This window comes from Pongo pygmaeus, chromosome 1 (assembly GCF_028885625.2).
Source record: "Pongo pygmaeus isolate AG05252 chromosome 1, NHGRI_mPonPyg2-v2.0_pri, whole genome shotgun sequence".
Classification (NCBI taxonomy): domain Eukaryota; kingdom Metazoa; phylum Chordata; class Mammalia; order Primates; family Hominidae; genus Pongo; species Pongo pygmaeus.
Window position 1 is genome coordinate 33373965 of NC_072373.2, and position 20162 is coordinate 33394126.

At 39.7% G+C, this 20162-nt stretch overlaps 1 protein-coding gene across 1 annotated transcript in view; it reads left to right on the plus strand.

Annotated features, from left to right (window-relative positions):
• Nucleotides 1–20162, plus strand: part of USH2A (usherin) — a 793063-nt gene that overhangs the window by 398416 nt on the left and 374485 nt on the right. Inside the window, exons 32-33 of the mRNA XM_054484303.2 lie at nucleotides 16517–16676; nucleotides 18021–18192. Coding sequence (XP_054340278.1) covers nucleotides 16517–16676; nucleotides 18021–18192 — 332 coding nt within the window. The remainder of the gene's footprint in view (nucleotides 1–16516; nucleotides 16677–18020; nucleotides 18193–20162) is intronic.

The following is a 20162-nucleotide window of genomic DNA, read 5'->3' on the forward strand; positions in this document are numbered from 1 at the left end:
TGAGGGGCTTTCTCTCATTTTACATTATAAAAGTAACCAAGAAAAAAATCCTGGGTTCAATATTTTATAATTATTACAAATGGGGTATTAGAGATGTTCAGGAAGCCAGAGTAGAAGGCAGCTAGCTAAGAATACCGTCAGCCTAAGGAGTTTTTCATGGATGCTTTTTTGTTCTAACCAGCCACAGAAGAAAAGAGGGAAATGAAGAAGCATCCTCCTTCATTATCACAACTAACAATAATGGTTCCCCCTTACCTCCCACCCCCCCACTACACACACACACAAAGTAGTGACTGAAAACCCTCAGCAGGCTGGGCTCCCCTACCACATGCCACCTGCTGCAAATGTGTTGGAGGCACCAGGTCCTCCTTTCTTTTTTGCCAGTTTTCATATTGCAAAAAGGTTTTACTATTCAACAATTAGGAGTGTCCAAGGTATTAGGGGTCATAAGATACATCCTTGTTCTCAAAGTGCTTATAACACTATAAATACTGATGACTGGTATAAGGATGCTTACAAGGGAAATTTATTAAAAGGGCAACTCAGTAGAGTACAAACTATGCATATGTTGAAGAGAGTCAGGAGATGTTTCATGGATAATACAAACATTGAACAGGGTTTTCATGAAAGGGAGGGATGTGGGTTTCTTTGATAAGGTGGAAAACATAAGCGCAAATGGAAGAATTTGTTGAGTTTAGTATGTGGTTTGTGTTCAGTTTTAAATATAAGTCCTTATCATAGCAAAGTGATTTCTTTTTTTGTTTGTTTTTGTTTTTTCCTTTTTTAAATTATTTTACTTTAAGTTCTAGGGTACATGTGCAAAACGTGCAGGTTTGTTACATATGTATACATGTGCCATGTTCCATGTTGGTGTGCTGCACCTGTTAACTCGTCATTTACATTAGGTATATCGCCTAATGCTATCCCTCCCCCCTCCTCCCACCCCCAGCAGGCCCTGGTGTGTGATGTTCCCCACCCTGTTTCCATGTGCTCTCATTGTTCAGTTCCTACCTATGAGTGAGAACATGCGGTATTTGGTTTTCTGTCCTTGCGATAGTTTGCTCAGAATGATAGTTTCCAGCTTCATCTATGTCCCTATAAAGGACATGAACTCATCCTTTTTTATGGCTGCATAGTATTCCATGGTGTATATGTACCACATTTTCTTAATCCAGTCTATCACTGATGGACGTTTGGGTTCCAAGTCTTTGCTATTGTGAATAGTGCGGCAATAAACATATGTGTGCATGTGTCTTTATAGCAGCATGATTTATAATCCTTTGGGTGTATGCCCAGTAATGGGATGGCTAGGTCAAATAGTATTTCTAGTTCTAGATCCAGACACATGAAAAAATGCTCATCATCACTGGCCATCAGAGAAATGCAAATCAAAACTACAATGAGGTACCATCTCACACCAGTTAGAATGGCGATCATTAAAAGTCAGAAAACAGAAGGTGCTGGAGAGGATGTGGAGAAATAGGAATGCTTTTACAATGTTGGTGAGACTGTAAACTAGTTCAACCATTGTGGAAGACAGTGTGATGGTTCCTCAAAGTGATTTCAACTCTACAGATCAGTTTGAAAGCACGGGACTGGATCTTGGTGATGGTTAATTGCTCACCTGGCCAAAGAAAAGCATGTTGCAAGGTTAAGGCTCCTATGAGGAAAAAGAGAGCAAGGATGTTCAGGCCGAATAAAGCCCCTGTTTTTATTAATTATAAGGTCAGAATCTGGTTCTCCTGGAATCAAAATGCTGTGCAAGCAATTGCGGAGCAAGGGCTTCACAATGGCAGAGATGAATGCAACCTGACATTCCACATGCATTCTGATGTAGCTGATTGCTTTTCAGGCATCTACGAGAAACATATCACCCCTTAGATTTGCTGCCGAAGATGTGTTCTCACTGAACCATCACCTAGCAGAGGTTCTCACGTTGGAATACCAAATAACAAGATGATGTGGTCAGTGCTACCTATATTGCTCTAAAATTTTTAAACATCTAATTGATGATTTGTGGGAAGGATACACAGAGAGAAGAAAGGAAAACCAGGAAAAAGCTGTGTTTTTCATTTATGAAATATTAAGGTTATCAGAAGAAGACCCAGACAATATGTATTAGATCATAAAGAAGCAAAAAAGTGCTATGTAATTTTCTGATGGTAGAAACAAATAAGATATAAATTTCTCAGTTTACACCACGAGTTAGAAGAAAATCATCACCTACTTATTGGTTCATTTTGTAAATTCAGATCAATGAAATTCTCTGAACAACAGCATGAAATCAATCATAAAATAGCATATAATTCATGGCCAGTATTGTAAATTATAGTTTGCTTGACAGTAATCAGTGAGGTTTCCATGCACTGGGATGCATTTCCTTGTAACACGTCTAAGGATAATGCCTGTGGATCCATTTCTAATGCATATTAGAGTGATCTGTTTTTCCCTGTCCACAACTCCCTGTGTTTGATCTTATGCAAATGAAGCAATCAAGCAAATGGAAAACAAGATGTTGTTGCTCAGGGGCTCTAACAAACAGTGGCCTTATGTTTTCAGGGTTTCCCCACCCTCCATTTACCCAACTCAGATTTGTGTACATACCTGCAATTGTTTGAATCCATTGATCCATTTGTGTTGCCCTTGAAGTGCCTAATCACATCTGTAGAGACATATTATCAAATCAGTTGCAGTTAAGCTAGGAGGAGAGTTGCCATTACTTCCCTCTTTGCTTTAAATTTTAAGTTGGTGGCTTTGTTTATGGCTTCACTCTCAAAGAATTTCTTAGCCTCACTTCCCTGTAACCAACCCTTTTTTCATTTCTTTTTATTAACTGTTTTTAAAAACTCTCTCATTCCATTCATACATTTTACACATGACTACTCCTTCCCCCCATGCCCAACTTGGTACCTCCTCCTCTTTTCTTCTCCATTGTTTTCCCTTTCCCTCATCATTTCCTCCTGTTTTACCAAGAATTTCCCAATCAGATCACCATGCAACTTTCTCTGCCACATGTCAAATTAGGTTCTCCTCTCTCTCTCTCTCTCTTTTCATGCTTTATTATTCAAAGAACACTAGTAACATTTCATCTTCTTATGGAAATACATTGAGAATAATCCACTTTGGGATGGACAGTACAGGCATAAAAACAACTTGGAACTCAAAAAAGCTATTTAATCACAGTGGTTTTCTTTGTATTAAGTTTACAGTTTTCAGATTTTTAAAACCAAAAGAAAATCCCCAATTTCTATTGTAGTGACTTTCATGTGCATCCCCGTGAAGAGACAACCAAACAGGCTTTGTGTGAGCAACAAAGCTGTTTATTTCACTTGAGTGCAGGTGGGCTGAGTCTGAAAAGACAGTCAGCGAAGGGAGATAGGGGTGGGGCCGTTTTATAGGATTTGGGTAGGTAAAGGAAAATTACAGTCAAAGGGGGGTTGTTCTCTGGCGGGCAGAGTGGGGGTTACAAGGTACTCAGTGGGGGAGCTTTTGAGCCAGGATGAACCAGGAGAAGGAATTTCACAAGACAATGTCATCAGTTAAGGCAGGAACAGGCCATTTTCACTTCTTTTGTGGTGGAATGTCTGCAGTTAAGGCAGGAACCGGCCATCTGGATGTGTACATGCAGGTCACAGGGGATATGATGGTTCAGCTTGGGCTCAGAGGCCTGACATTCCTGTCTTCTCATATTAATAAGAAAAATAAAACGAAATAGTGGTAAAGTGTTGGGACAGCGAAAATTTTAGGGGATGGTATGGAGAGATAATGGGTGATGTTTCTCAGGGCTGCTTCGAGCAGGATTGGGGCAATGTGGGAACCTAGAATGGGAGAGATTAAGCTGAAGGAAGATTTTGTGGTAAGGGGTGATATTGTGGGGTTGTTAGAAGAAACATTTGTCATTTAGAATTATTGGTGATGGCCTGGCTACAGTTTTGTATGATTTGAAAACTAAATGGAATAAGAGAAGGAGAAAAACAGGTATAAAAGGTCTAAGAATTGGTATGACTCAGGACATCTGATTAGAGAGTGCCTAAGGAGATTCACCATAGTCCTGCCAGCAAAGATTATTTATTTACTTCAAGAGTTAAGAGTGGCAGTTTGGGGATAGCACGAGGAGATATCAGCTGTGATGGCCTGGAGAAACAGTGTAAACCGGCAGTGGAAACAAGAGCAGGGCATGTATGAGTAGTTGAGAACGGTGAATAGGAGTATGACTAGACAGAAGATAGTAGGGATGACAAGTTTTTTGGGGGCACAGTCTAAGTTGGTCTGGTGTCTGGAATGAGACTGGGGCCTAATAAAAAGGAGCGTCTATACAGGAGCTCAAATGGGCTGTACTTTGTAGCATTCTGAGGACAGGTCTGACTTCTGAGAAGGGAAAGTGGTAAAAGTATTATCCAGTCCTTTTTAAGTTGGTGGCTGAGCTTGGTGAGGTGTGTTTTTAAAAGACCTTTAGTCCATTCTACTTTTCCTGAAGACAGAGGACCATAAGGGAATATAAAGGTTTCACTGAATACTAAGAGCCTGAAAAACTGCTTGGCTGATTTAACTAATAAAGGCTGGTCTGTTATCAGACTGTATAGAGGTGGGAAGGCTAAACTGAGGAATTATGTCTGACAGAAGGGAAGAAATGACTGTGGTGGCCTTCTCAGACCCTGTAGGAAAGGACTCTACCTATCCAGTGAAAGTGTCTACCTAGACTAAGAGGTATTTTAGTTATCTGACTCGGGGCATGTTGAGTAAAGCTAATTTGCCAGTCCTGGGTGGGGGCAAATCCTCGAGCTTGATGTGTAGGGAAGGGAGGGGTCCTGAGTAATCCCTGAGGAGTAGTAGAATAGCAGATGGAACACTGAGAAGTTATTTCCTTGAGGATAGATTTCCACGATGGAAAGGAAATGAGAGGTTCTAAGAGGTGGTCTAGTGGCTTGTACTATAGCATAGCCTGCCTTTGCTGGTGTGTGGCGATTAGACCTGGTGGAACTGCTATCAATAAATCAAGGGTGATCAGGGTGAGGAACAGGAAAGAAGGAAATATGGGGAAATGGGGTGAATGTCAGGTGGATCAGAGAGATACAGTCATGACTGTCAGGTGTGGTATCAGGAATAATGTGGGAGGCCGGATTGAAGTCTGGGCCAGGAACAATGGTAATTGTGGGACTTAACAAAGAGTGAGTACAGCTGAAGGAGTCGGGGAGCAGAAAGTATATGTGTCAGGTATGAGGAAGAAAATAGATTTTGGAAGTTATGAGAAATGTAGAGAGTAAGTTGAGCATAGTTTGTGATTTTGAGGGCCTCTAAAAGTATTAGAGCGGCAGTAGCCGCTGCATGGAGACATGATGGCTAGGCTAAAATAGTAAGGTCAAGTTGTTTGGACAGAAAGGCTACAGGGTGCAGTCCTGGCTCTTGTGTAAGAATTCTGACCACACTAGCCACGCCTAGGAAGGGAAGGAGTTGTTGTTTTGTAAGGGATTGAGGTTTGGGAGATTAATCGGACATGATCAGCAGGGAAAGCACGTGTGTTTTTATGAGAATTATACTGAGATAGGTAACAGATGAGGATGAAATTTGGGCTTGACTGAAGTAATGGGGGCTGTCTGTGAAGCCTTGCGGCAGTACAGCCCAGGTAATTTGCTGAGGCTGATGAGTGTCAGGGTCAGTCCAAGTGAAAGCAAAGAGACGCTGGGATGACAGGTACAAAGGAATAGTAAAGAAAGCGTGTTTGAGATCCAAAACAGAATAATGGATTGTGGAGGGAGGTATTGAGGATCGGAGAGTATATGGGTTTGGCACCATGGGGTGGATAGGCAAAACAATTTTTTTGATAAGGCATAGATCCTGAACTAACTTGTAAGGCTTGTCTGGTTTTAGGACAGGTAAAATGGGGGAATTGTAAGGAAAGTTCATAGGCTTTAAAAGGCCATGCTGTAGCAGGCGACTGATAACAGGCTTTAATCTTTTCAAAGCGTGCTGTGGGATGGGATAGTGGCATTGAGCGGGGTAAGGGTGATTAGGTTTTAATGAGATGGTAAGGGGTGCATGATCGGTCGCCAAGGAGGGAGTAGAGGTATCTTATACTTGTGGGTTAAGGTGGGGGAATACAAGAGGAGGACGCAAAGGAGGCTTTGGATTGGGAAGAGGGGCAGCAATGAGATGTAGCTGTAATCCAGGAACAGTCAGGGAAGCAGATAATTTAGTTAAAGTGCCTCCTCCTAATAAGGGAACTGGGCAGGTGGGGATAACTAAAAAGGAGTGTTTAAAAGAGTATTGTCTAAGTTGGCACTAGAGTTGGGGAGTTTTAAGAGGTTTAGAAGCCTGGCCATCAATACCTACAACAGTTATGGAGGCAAGGGAAACAGGCCCTTGAAAAGAAGGTAATGTGGAGTGGGTAGCCTCCGTATTGATTAAGAAGGGGATGGACTTACCCTCTACTGTGAGAGTTACCTAAAGCTCAGCATCCGTGATGGTCTACGGGGCTTCCAAGGCGATCAGGCAGCGTCAGTCTTCAGCCGCTAAGTCAAGAAGGGGTCAGTCAGAGAGCCTCGGGCCAGAGTTCCAGGGGCTCTGGGAGTGGCTGCCAGGTGAGTTGAACAGTCCGATTTCCAGTGGGGTCCCGCACAGATGGAAGGCAGCTTAGGAGGAATCCTGGGCTACAGGCATTCTTTGGCCTGGTGGCCAGATTTCTGGCACTTATAGCAAGCTCCTGGGGGAGGAGGTTCTGGAGGGTCACCTGGCCGCTGCGGTTCAGGCATTTGGAAGTTCTTGTGTGCTGGAGATGTGGCTGGGGTTTGTCTCACAGTGGAGGTAAAGAATTGCAACTTTTTTCTATTATTGTACACCTTGAAGGCGAGGTTAATTAAATCCTGTTGTGGGGTTTGAGGGCCAGAATTTAATTTTTGGAGTTTTATTTAATGTAGGGAGCAGATTGGGTAATAAAATGTGTATTGAGAATAAGACGGCCTTTTGACTTTTTAGGGTCTAGGGCTGTAAAGCATCTCAGGGTTGCTGCCCAACGACCCATGAACTGGGCTGGATTTTTATATTTGGTGAAAAAGAGCCTAAACACTATCGATTTGGGATAAAGAAAAAGGAGCATTAACCTTGACTATGCCTTTAGCTCCAGCCACCTTTTTAAGAGTAAATTGCTGGGCAGGTGGGGGAGGGCTAGCCACGGAACGAAACTATAAGCCGTACCGGCTGTGAGGAGGGGAGGTGATAAAAGGATTATAGGGTGGAGGAGCAGAGGCTGAGGAAGAATTGGGACCTAGCTCGGCCTGGCAAGGAGCAGCCTGGGAAGGAGGGGAGAGGTCAGATGGGTCTCTAGAAAAGGAAGATTAGAAAGACTCAGTGACGCTTGGGGTTGGGACTGAGGGGAAAGGTGGGAGGGAAAGAAGGAAGATTTGGGACGAGTTGCACTGGGCACAGAGACTAGGAAGGGGCTGATGTGTAAAAGAATGCCTGGATGTCAGGTTCCTCAGACCGTTTTCCTATTTTACGACAAGAATTACTTAGATCTTGCAGGATGGAAAAATTGAAAGTGCTGTATTCTGGCTATTTCAAACTACCGTTGAGTTTGTATTGGGGTCAAGCAGCATTGCAGAAGAAAATAAGACACTTAGATTTTAGGTCAGGTGAGAGTTGAAGAGGTTTTAAGTTCTTAAAAACACAGGCTAAGGGAGAAGAAGGAGGAATGGAGGGTGGAAGGTTGCCCATAGTGAAGGAAGCAAACCCAGAGAAAAGAGAGAGTAGAGACACAGAGGGAAGGGGTTCGGAGGTTCTTACCCTCCAGAAAAGTGGGAAAGGGGTCAGGGCATGGAAATAAGGGATCAGGGCGCAGAGATATAAGAGGTCGGGGTGTGGAAATAAGGGATTGGGGCACAGAGATACAAGGTTAGGGTACTTGCCCCTCCCCCAGAAAAGTGGGACTTGCTAAGGGTGAAGGAGAAGAGGTTGGGGGTTTCTTTCCCCCCAGAAAGGTGGAGAAGGGGTAGAGACACAGAGAGAAGGGGTTAGGGTACTTGCCCCTTCCCCAGAAAAGCGGGACTTGCTGCTAAGGGTGAAGGACCAAGGTAGGCATCCCTGTGTGGTCTGACACTTCTGAAACCTGGATGAATAATCAGAGAGGCATCCCTGCAATGATTAAACACCAAGGGAAGGCTGCCTTCCCAGTCCATGACCGGTGCCGGAGTTTTGGGTCCACAGATGAAACGTGTCTCCTTTGTCTCTACCAGAAAATGAAAGGAATTGAAATTAAAAGAAGGGAGAGATTGAAGAGTGGAAAAGGGAAAGTGGTTGAGGGATAGTGAGAGAGGTTGGAGAAGAGAGTAAGAAGAGGCCGCTTACCTGATTTAAAATCAGTGACATGTTCCTTGGGCTGGTGGGTCTGAGGACCTGAGGTCGTAGGTGGATCTTTTTCACGGAGCAAAGAACAGGTGGACAGGGGATTGATCTCCCAAGGGAGTTCCCCCAGTCCGAGTCATGGCACCAAATTTCATGCGCGTCCGTGTAAAGAGACTATCAAACAGGCTTTGTGTGAGCAACATAGCTGTTTATTTCACCTGGGTGCAAGTGGGCTGAGTCTGAAAAGAGAGTCAGCGAAGGGAGATGGGGTGGGGCTGTTTTATAGGATTTGGGTAGGTTAAGGAAAATTACAGTCAAAGGGGGGTTGTTCTCTGGTGGGCTGAGTGGGGGTCACAAGGTACTCAGTGGGGGAGCTTTTGAGCCAGGATGAGCCAGGAGAAGGAATTTCACAAGACAATGTCATCAGTTAAGGCAGGAACAGGCCATTTTCACTTCTTTTGTGGTGGAATGTCATCAGTTAAGGCAGGAACAGGCCATTTTCACTTCTTTTGTGGTGCAATGTCATCAGTTAAGGCAGGAACAGGCCATCTGGATGTGTACATGCAGGTCACAGGGGATATGATGGCTTAGCTTGGGCTCAGAGGCCTGACAGTGACGACATAGCAGTCAGATTTCCCAAACCAGAAGTGTGACCTAACAAACTACTTTTTTGGTGTGAATTAGCTTATCTTAAAAACTTAGAAAACATTTTAATTGTACTTAGGTTCTGAAAATCTTGTCTGTGTGGTTATGATAAGCATAGGTGAGGTGCTGGTTGAGTATGTGGCATTCATAAATTTCAGTGTTCAAGACATATATGTATGTCTCTATCTCTGTGTACAGTTATGATTTTATTTCTATAATTCAGTTTAATATCTGACTTTACTCCAATGCAACTTAGTAGTAAGTAAATCACAGTCACTTTGGGGGTCCCCACACCTCCACTAGCTATGTAAAAGCTTCTGGGGTCTTACCTAGTTCCTTAGCATATGGAGTGTGGCCACCCAGGATGCTTGCTTTCTCTATGCAAAGGGATAACTATTGAGACAACCCTTCCACATTCAGTGGGTATCCTCAGTGCTTCTACATCACCCTTGAGCAACTGAAATCTTTACAAGGTTTTCTGTGGCCCTGCCTGAATACAGACACCAAAGTCTTTCTTTTTGCTCTGGTCTTGCCCCCAACCTGGGACTCTACCTTGAAAACAGGGGTCAGGACCCCTCCTTCAGAGAGCTTGCACATTTCTCCTTCCTTCTATCCTTATTCCATCAGGCAGGGAATTCTGAATTAGGGAAGTGGGAGACTCCATACTTCCTGTTTCTCCCAACATTATATCTGAGGGAACAGAGTCTTCCTTCTCTGTTCCCTCAGTCACTCTGTCCAGAAGATTTTTTGTTTTTTTTTCTGCCTCCTGACCAGTGACATTCTGTTTTACAGAGAAATCTATTTTGTAGTTAAATTCTGATTTTATAATTTAATTGAGTGTACTAGTTCGTTTTCATGCTGCTGTTAAAGACATACCTGAGACTGTGTAATTTGTAAAGAAAAAGAGGTTTAATGGACTTACAGTTGCATGTGGCTGGGGAGGCCTCACAATCATGGCAGAAGGCAAAAGGCACATCTTACATGGCAGCACACAAGACAGAAATGAGAGCCAAGGGAAAAGGGAAACCCCTTATGGAACCATTAGATCTCATGAGATGTATTCACTACCATGAGAACAGAAGGGGGAAACTGCCCCCATGATTCAATTATCTCCCACCGGGTCCCTCCCACAACATGTGGGAATTATGGGAACTACAATTCAAGATGAGATTTAGGTGGGGACATAGCCAAACCATATCACTGAGAAACATTTAGATAAAAATTAAATGCAGAAAAGATATAGGGTCAGTAGCAGGGAAGGACGGAAGAAACAAAATAGGTTAGTATGACAATCAGATTGATCTCCGTACCCGTTGAACAAATCCTGAGCATTGTAGGAGTTTAGAAGAGGAAGCTCTATCTAAGGGCTTCAATGTAAACCCTTACTTGGTTCCTCAAGAGAATTGTCCAAACTATGAAAGGAGAAGAAGGAAAAACAAATCAATACAATGAAGAGAGACACAAAGGAACAACACAGTTATGGCTGAAAAGTTCCAAGAGCCCAGTTCAAACTGGAAAACCTGAAATTATACTAGACTCTTTCAGTGTGTTCAGTGACATCTCTCAGAAACATCTTAGAGATATGAGAAGTATTACAGACATAAGATGATAAGATATATCCAGACCTGGGAATTGGGATAGCCACATAGAAGAGGACTGGGGATGTGAAGAACCCTATGTGACCCAGGGAGTACGGCTTTGTAATAGATGATCAAATTTCATTGACGAGGGAAATGCAACTATTGAAAATATTCTGGGAATAAGAAGGTACCAAGAGACTGGACATCGTGTAGCGGCATAGGAGTGATTGCATCAATGTGACAAGTGGAAGAGGTGGGAAGTAACCAGTTTGTGGTCAGAGAGTGCAGGATTTAGATTTAGAATCTTGGAAATCATTGTGAAGATTATCAAGTAGTAGGTGTAACTATGCTGAATGTTGAATAAATGAAGTAGAGGTGAAGGGCATTGCATTTGAGGAAGTTAAAGTAAAGCCAGATTCAGAGATGAGTCATTATTGAGGATGTTAGAGTTGCCAAAAATGGATTATGATTGAAAAGAAAACTGAGCCAATGCTGAAGTCATAGAGAAGAGAAGCAGTGTGACTGGAGATATGATGGGGCATGCGTTAACTAGGTTGGGGCATATCTTCTTTTGAATAATGAATTGATATTGATTAACTATGGCTATTTTTTCTCCATCTATGATATAAATATATATCGCAGAAAATTTGAAAAATATATGTAACAAAAATTAAATCCTCTATATGCACTCACTCAGAAAAACATTGTTAACATTTTGGTATACCACTATCTCCTGTTTTGCTTTTATTTGTTTTTATTGTTTCTTTCTTTTACAGTGAAGCACTGGTACTTTAAAATTGTGTTTTGGCATTCAGACAGGTACAGCTTTGCCTTTTTCTCATATTTAATGGTAAATCTCATTTGTCTTACAACTATAGACCCCTACATTGCCTGACAATTATATTCATTATATTCTTGGAGACTTTAAAACATGTTTAGACATTACTATATTTCTGAGAAAAAAAAATGGCAGCCTGGGTAGAGGGCATGGAGGTATCCTTCTGGTCTTGCTCATTCATCTTCAACAAGTAAAATTATGTGAGTTAGTCATCACACCACTCCTGGAGATATCCTGCTGAACATGATAAAAAATATTTATCTGAACTCAAGAAGTTTACATTCTCCTGGGAAGGATATAATATCAAGACATGAATGAAAAGGTAATATTGGACTTGTTTTAGTAATTATGATATGGAACTAAACAAGGTGATATAACAAGAACCTGGGGATAATGGTGGCCATATTGTTCAATTATCAAGAAAGACCACTCATAGAAGGGTGAATCTGAAGCATAAGAAAGAGCAATCCAAGTACAAAGGAGGAGAAAATAGATTTCAGTTAGAAGGAGCAGCACCTGCAAAGGCCCAGAAGTGTGAACTTGTTGTGTTAGAAGAACAGAATAATGTCTAGTCTAGTGTATGAAAAAAATAGGGAGAATGTTACATCAAATAGGATCTCATTGACCATTATTAGATTTCATTGTAAGAGCAGAAGAAGGGTACTACAGGGTGTTACTCTGAAGAATCAAAAGATCACTCATGGTAAATGGTCTTGCTTTGTTCATTGGGAAAATTGAAGTAGTTAGAGGATAATGCCCATAGACTCTGCTACCATCTACCCACCCACCAGTATTGGCACCCACATAGTCTGCATTCCCTCCCATTACTATAGATTGTCTCTGTTCCAAGTTCAACTCTTTCACTTTCGAACTAGATTCTCCTCTTTCACATATTCAAGGACAAAACTCCAGCAATTTTTTTCTGTTTCATCCACTTCATAGTTTTCCCTTCACTGTTGGGTCATCTCATCACATACAACAAATTTTTCTGTCATTTAAATTACTTTAAAAATCTTCTCTTGATTCTACTCACCTTTTATCTATTGCTACATTTTTCTGTTTTCCTTTACCACAAAACTTTTTGAAAATGTTCTTTTATTCACTGTTTCTGATTCCTCTTCTATTTCCTTGTAAGCCCTCTTAAGTCAGGCTTTGGTGCCGACAAGTTCACTGAAACTCCAATTGTGCAATTACTGATGACTGCCATATTGTTATACCCGATGGTCGATTTTTAATTCTCATCTTATTTCACCTTTAACTCTTAAAAATTACTTCATTTGACTTTCAAGACACCATAGTCTCAATGTTTTCCTCATACCTTACTGGTCACTCTCTGTCTCCTTGGTTGATTTCTCCTTTACTCATTGGCCTCATATGTTGGTATCCCAGGGTTTTCTCTTTTATATCTATGTTCACATCGTTTGCACTCCTAGCTGTCTATATGATGATGACTTACCAAATTGTATCTCAAGCCATGAACTCTTCCTGTAATTCCAAACTTCTGTTCAAATATCCTGACAATCTCCTCTTGGTTATATAACTAACATAGCAAATGTCTAATTGACATTCATTATATGAATTCTTATCTTCCCTTCCATGCCTCCCTCAACCAATAAAATGGTTACTTTATCCTCCCTTTGCTCAGGTCAAAAGCACTGGAGTCAACTCTGGGTCTTCTCTTTCATACTCTACCTACAATGCACTGGGAAATCCTGTTAGCTTTGCCTTTAAAACATATTCAGAATTTAACCATTTCTTACTTGATTATTACTGGCCTCCACTTACTTGATATTACAAATAGCCTCTTCAGTGAGATGTATTCTTATGTTCTTGCTCACTACCATCTATACGTCTAGCAGCCAGGATGATACTGATGAAGTCCATGTTTGATTGCATGACAGCTCTGTTCAAAATCCTTAGTGTCTTCCTAAGTGGAACCTCTTAGATTAAAAACCAAAATTCTTACAAAGACCTACAAGGCTTGCGTGAACTGGCCCCTCATTAAATCTCTAATATCATCTCTAACTTACTTCTTCCTAATTTGTTCTGCTCCAGCCACATCAGCCTCCCTGCTAGTCCTCAAGAGTGTCAGGCATGTCCCTCCTTTCATGGCTTTGCTCTGCTTGTTGCCTCTCTTGGAATGGTCCAACCCAAAAATTCCCACAACTTTTACACTCATCCCCACTTCAGGTCTTTGTTCAAAATGTCACCTTCCCAATGAGGCCTCTGCTGACTCTTACCTATTAAAATTACCCAGAACTTCTAATTCTCCTTCCTCTGTTCTGTGTTTTCTGCAGCAGTTTTCATGTAATGCAGCATGAACATCTTAAACTCTGTTACACATTCACTTTAAAGCCATGCTATCTTCTAAAATGCAACACCTTTCTTACCCATAAACTTCACAATGCCTTGGATAATCTAGAGGCAAACCCTAACTAGGGATGGAGGATTTGACAAGCTCAACTATTCCTATTTCAATCCTGGCTCACTAGCCATTCTAACCCTCTCAAGAAACATGACCCTTCTAAGTATACTCACTTCCCATCCTGACCGCCCCCTGCCCCAGTCCCAATTGTTATAGAAATGGACACTTCCCAGTCCATGGAAGAATCCGGGCACGGATAACAAACCCTGAACTAATTGCTTCAGGAAGCTCCTTCCATCTGAGGCGGATATTCTGGGTGGGTTTAGGGCTTAGGTGATCACAGACACCTTCAAAGCATGCAGTTTATAGGGGAAAGGTGAGTGGGGCACTCTGTGATAAGCAGACACTGCGATATGTGATAATATGATGATGCATTCTTGAGATACCTAAGTCCTACCTTGAGATACCTAAGTTCCAGATATGCAAGTCTGTACCATGGAAACATATGCAAGCAAGCATCGGTCCCTTTGAATGGAGTAACTTCTTCACCACCTACAAATTGGTTAGCTAAATCCCCACCCCAGCAAAGTAGCATGTAAGAAAGAAGGAAGAACTATCCCACTCCAAAGAGTTCACTGGCCAAAGAATTTTGTAGCATCCAATCTCAGTTGCAGCTGACCAAGACAATCTGATATGGCTATTATATATTTCAAGGTCACATGGATTTGGCCACATGGAATATAATTTCTGGCTGGAGCATGTTCTTTCAGAAAGTTGGATGTGTTCTCAGTTGAAACACTGTAGGTTTTCTCCAATTGCACTGAATTACCCTTCAGGAATTCCTCTAAGCTTGGTGACCTCCTTGGTTTTGCTCCTGCAACGGGACTTAGAGTCAAATCCCCAGCTTCTCTTTTTCAGGGAGGACGAGGAATTCAGACAGATGAAAACAATGAGAGAGAGAAAGGTCACCAGAGAGAGAAGATGAAGAGAGCAGGGGAATGGCAGATACAATATGTTAGCATATAAACACATTATAATTTTGACCAAGATTGGCCCTGTTGGTAGAAGTTTTTCTTTGCATGAAGTCTTCTCTCAGTAAATAATAATCTACTCTCTCGGTAGCATCTGAGGCCACTGCTCTAATGATTTTTTAACTTCATAAGTTTCCTAGAACGTTGGTCCAAATGAAGGCAGCCCAGTTATGTCTCAGTCGTGTACATATAGTGCAACTGTTGCTGCCATCTCTCAGCAGTCCCTGGCAATGCCACACTGCTTCACCATCAGCTTCAAAGTGTCCTTGAAGTATATATTCTGACTACATTGAATGGGAGTGCCCCATCTCAACTTGCAACCATTGGATTCCTGTAGGATAGAATTTGTAAAGAAAACAAGGTTTAATCAAAAGCATTAAGAGTCTCTTCCTGTTGACAACTTTTTGTTCTAAGGTAACTATATTTACTGTAAATTATTTTTTTAATCTCTCTTCTAGTGACCTACATGTTTAACCAATTGATTATACTTTGCATGAAAATCAAAGTGTTCTTTCCCCAGTTTACTTTTGTTATCAGTGCAATGCAAAATCTGTTTGCCTGAATTAGGTTGCATTTCATTAATCTCTTCAACATGAAATTGTGGTGGCTCATGGTTAATGAGATTTAAGAATGTGTGTTACTTAAATTGTGACTAACTTATTTTAAAAATATGCCAGAAAATAATGATTGTTTCTAGTAGTGTTAAAGTATTAATGATGTGTAAGTCTTGGTACACCTGACTGAACTTTGGTTAGATTACCAAGTGTAATGAAGTGTTCAGGATATTTCAGAATTGAGTTAGTATATTACAGATTAGTTTAATCTAATACAAGAGAATGTGGTATCTATTAGAAAGACAAACAATATAAAATACCAGGGAAATTCAGGGGAGAGAGAGATTCTTTCAGCCTAGGGCACTACCCTAGTCTCATGGTCATCTTTCAGACCTAGCTCGTCTCATTCATTAATTATTCATTCGTTCAAATACACATATTCAACACCTACAATGTGCCAGGTATTGTGTTACATACTAAGGATGCAAAATGAATATATTACCATTCCTGCTCTTAAGGTATTTAGTGTATCATATAGTCATGACGTAGTGTTTTTAAGTGTTAAGCTAAAAGTATGTACAAAGAGAAAGAGAAGAGGCTAAAAGCTCCATCTTGTGCTGGGGTGACAGCAAGGAGTGTTAGGGACATCACAAGGAAGAAACAGGCATCTGCACTGCACCTTGACAATTTGAAGGTCAAATAATAGTCAGGTGGTAGACAGGAGAAGAATGGAATCTGACAAACGGAATTACAAGCTCAAAGTCATTGTTACAAGCTATGTATTTGCATTTCAAAGGCAACTCCTGTTGTCTTCAAATATGCTTTAAAATAATTTAAACATCTCATTTATTTTTAAACAGAGCCATTGAACTAAGACTAAACTTAGCAAATGATTTACCTGGTCACAGACATTCAAGAAAACAGTAAAATTGTTAAAATGAAAAAGTCAAAACAAGAGTTTGATTGACACTTGTCTATTTAAACATAACCAGAGTGTATTTAAGGGATGAAGCATCCTATATGGTATTGCTATTGATTTTTATGGCTATTTATTCATATTTTAAGCCTTATCTTAACAATTCTCTGCTATAGGACTATAGTGGAGGAGTGAAATCTCCTCAGTAAGTATAATGCTAAGTAAATTCTTGTTTCTCCCTATCCCCTAGATTTAGCAGTATTTACACCTCACCAGTTTCTACTAAGTGCATGCACACATGTGGGCTGTACAAACAGTTCCTGGGTCCTACTGTACACAGCACAGCTGCCACCAGAACACGTGGATTCCCCAATTCTGACTGTCCTGGATTCTAGAACTATATACATACAGTAAGTAGGAATGTTGTCTCTCTCATGCTGGTTCATGCAAGAATCCCAGTGAGTTCAATCAGGGGAGGAGCTTGTGACATAAAATTAATTTTATTGTGATTAAATGCATAGAAGTGATTAGTTCAGTGGATCTGGGAACCTTTGATTATCACTTGCCAGCCTAATTTCCATTTTGTCTTTATGCAATCAGGCTGAGCTACATAGGTACACAGATTCCATGCAAACTTCAATAAAGGAAAAACTGACCACTTTCATGACTGCCTTGAACATTTTATGTTTGGGGCATTATTTGTAATGATTTGGAATTAGAAAGTATATATATCTTTTTGAGTATAATCCAGGACCTTCTTATTCCCTTATTACCTGCAGTTGATGTCAGAAAAGAAGTTTCACATATAGGCATGTTCTGATGATTTCTGGTATTAGTGATTCTTGTCTATTTCCTGATACATGAGGTATAAGGTGTACTATTGTGCTGAGCTAAAATCTAATAGGTCTCTCTTATCAAGAGTTAATACTTGTTCATATTTATCTCTCCTGGACTCAGTTTTCTTATCTGTAAAATAAGAGTTTAGACTAAATGAATTCTGACATTTATTCAAGCCGAAAAATATTATGATTCAGATCTCATTGGTCCATATCTAAATTCTCCTATTGGCTTCGTTGTGCCCCTAAGCCAAGCCACGTTACTTAGCCAAAAAGATTTCCCACGACTCAAGTATTTCTCAGCTTGACAATTTCCTGTCCGTTCTATGACTTGCCCTTCTCATTTCCACTGCTATGTTGTAACCCTCATCTGAAACGCCCTCTGTTCTTCCTTCTACCTATCCAAATCCAATCCATCTGTTAAGAATAAAATCTTATGTACCTAAGTAGTGTGTCACTTCATTCAAGAAGTCCTGCCTGATTATTTCAGCCCTTCCAGTCATCAATTTCACTGTTTTCTCTAATTACATATTAACCCTATGTTGGATTCCTGGATTTTCCAGGACAATTATATTATTCCCTCTTTTCCCCATATCTAAGTTCTCAGGTGTTCTACTTCTGAAGTTTTTGTTCTACAGCTTAAATTCAAAATAAATACTCACTTATACATTTTTGCATTGTTAGCTAATTAAAATTACAAGTAACCAGATGGCAGGAGCCATGTCATATTTTCTTTTTGCCCCTCAGAATAGGCATTGGATAACTACTTCAGTGTTTTATTTTAAATGAATCAGTTTTGAGATTTACATTTTTTAAAAAAAAGTGTCACAAATCCAAGTTCAAATGTGTCCTTTGAAAATCCTGCATATTTTAGTTTTGACTTGAATGAATGATAATAATGTATTTTACCATTCCCAGGTGGAAACAACCAAGAAAAATAAATGGGATTCTGGAACGCTATGTATTATATATTTCAAACCATACACATGATTTTACAATTTGGAGTGTCTTCTATAACAGTACAGAACTTTTCCAGGATCATATGCTACAATACCTTTTACCTGGTAATAAATATCTCATCAAGCTGGGAGTAAGTTTATTTCCATCACTTTCTCTGTCCCCATTCCTTCCACTTCTTCACCCCTTCCCGTTGTCCATCCTTTCTTTCTCTCTCACTTAAAAAAAAAAAAATCGAAATCTTCATGTATTGCTATTTATACTGAAAACTCACTTCCCATCCTAAATGTGAATTCTGTTGATCTAATACCTACACATTTATTTTATATTATGCAAAATGATAGAATAACACCCTGAGTCAGTAGATTTTCCCAAGTCAAAGTTGGGATTATCAAGATTTTTAAAATTACTTGTAGAACATCATAATTGTTAAGAACTTTTTCTAAAGTGCTAGGATTAATAAGGTTGTTTCCTTGTGGCATTTGTATTCATTTAAAAAACAATGCACCGTATGAAAATTTAGATCTTATATTTTTAAATGGAAGTTTAAATGACCGTCAAATATTCTTGATTGTTATTACATTCTGGTTTATATTATGCTCCTATCTCAGAAGAACAGTCACTTAATAAAACCCCAGAATCAACATAGTTTAGAGGTTCCTTTAGACAAACAATAGCATTTTTTTTAATGCAAAATAGCACCTTTACACAAAGGTCTTTTAAAAGACCTTGATATTACTGTGGTATTTATACTCAGTAGTTCCTTTTGTTTTTTGATGAAATATAATCTTTTTTAAGTTTAATAGCACATCTGAAAATAACTGAATATAAACATGAGATTGTCCCTATTTGTTTTAAACACACTCTTCATTTTATAGCAATACCTATATAAGGATATTTGCTTTGATAAATGCCATAGAAAATATTCTGCTCTTGATTATGAATAAATTTACATTTATGTAGACACTGTGTATGCATTCATTTTACTTAACATGCTCTTGAATGCTCTAAATATTATACCATGAGAAAATAAACTACACTCAACTATTGCTAACTGTCTGACTTAACACCACAAAACAAGGGCAATCAGACAGTGGTAAAAAAAATACCATTCATAACTGACTCCATGTGCCTAGGTGTTCCACACAGCAGTTTATGAAACAGCACTTTGGTTATGTACAGTTTTATTACCCATTAAGTAAGAAATATACTAACTTGATTTCCAAATGCTAACACAGAAATACAAACTATTTTCAAAATAATGTTAGTATCAAAATCGGGAAGAGTCTTAATTTTTTGGAAGCAACCAAAATTAAACCAAAAATTGTGCTCTTGGTTTTTATCAGAAGTAGGCAAATGACATAAAACAGATTCTATTCATAGGGCCGTTTTTAGGATGTGCTGTGCAGTCAATCAGAACTCATATCAATCTCCTATATTTTATAAATCTATAATACCTTGAAAGATACATACTAGTAGATTAGGAGTCCTCTGCCCTGAGTATTAATTCAGATTTTGCTACTAACTGTGTGACCTAAGGTAAATTCGCTTAACCTCACTGAGTTTTATTTTCTTCAAGTCTAAAATTAGAACATTGAACTAAATGATTTTTAATGTCTCTGAGCCATAAGATTCTATGATGCTAAAAAAAGTAATCCCAAACACTATTCTATGGAGTCAAATGCTATCTGTCAGCCACTGAATAGTGTTGATGCAAGATGTTATAAAGATGTGAAAATCCTTGCCTTAACTCTTGGTAGGGAAATAAACTTGCTCACATTATTTTCAAGTTCACTATATTTATTAGGGCAGAAAATAATATATTTTCAGGAAGGATTCAACTAACAGGTTTTTTACTTAACTCTGTTAAGCAGTAAATTAAATGAACCAGAACATTTTAGGTTCATCCTGGTTAATTGAGGGATTATTGTATATTTCACAGTTTCAATATAATAACTGGCTTTCAAGGTCATTAGATTAGTAGATCGAGAGCAGGTTCTCAGCAAAGTGGAGTTGCCTTTGTAGATCATTTTAGCATGTTGACTAGGAGCTGGAAAACAAAACATAAAGATAACAAAGACTTTAAGCAGCATTTGGAATAGA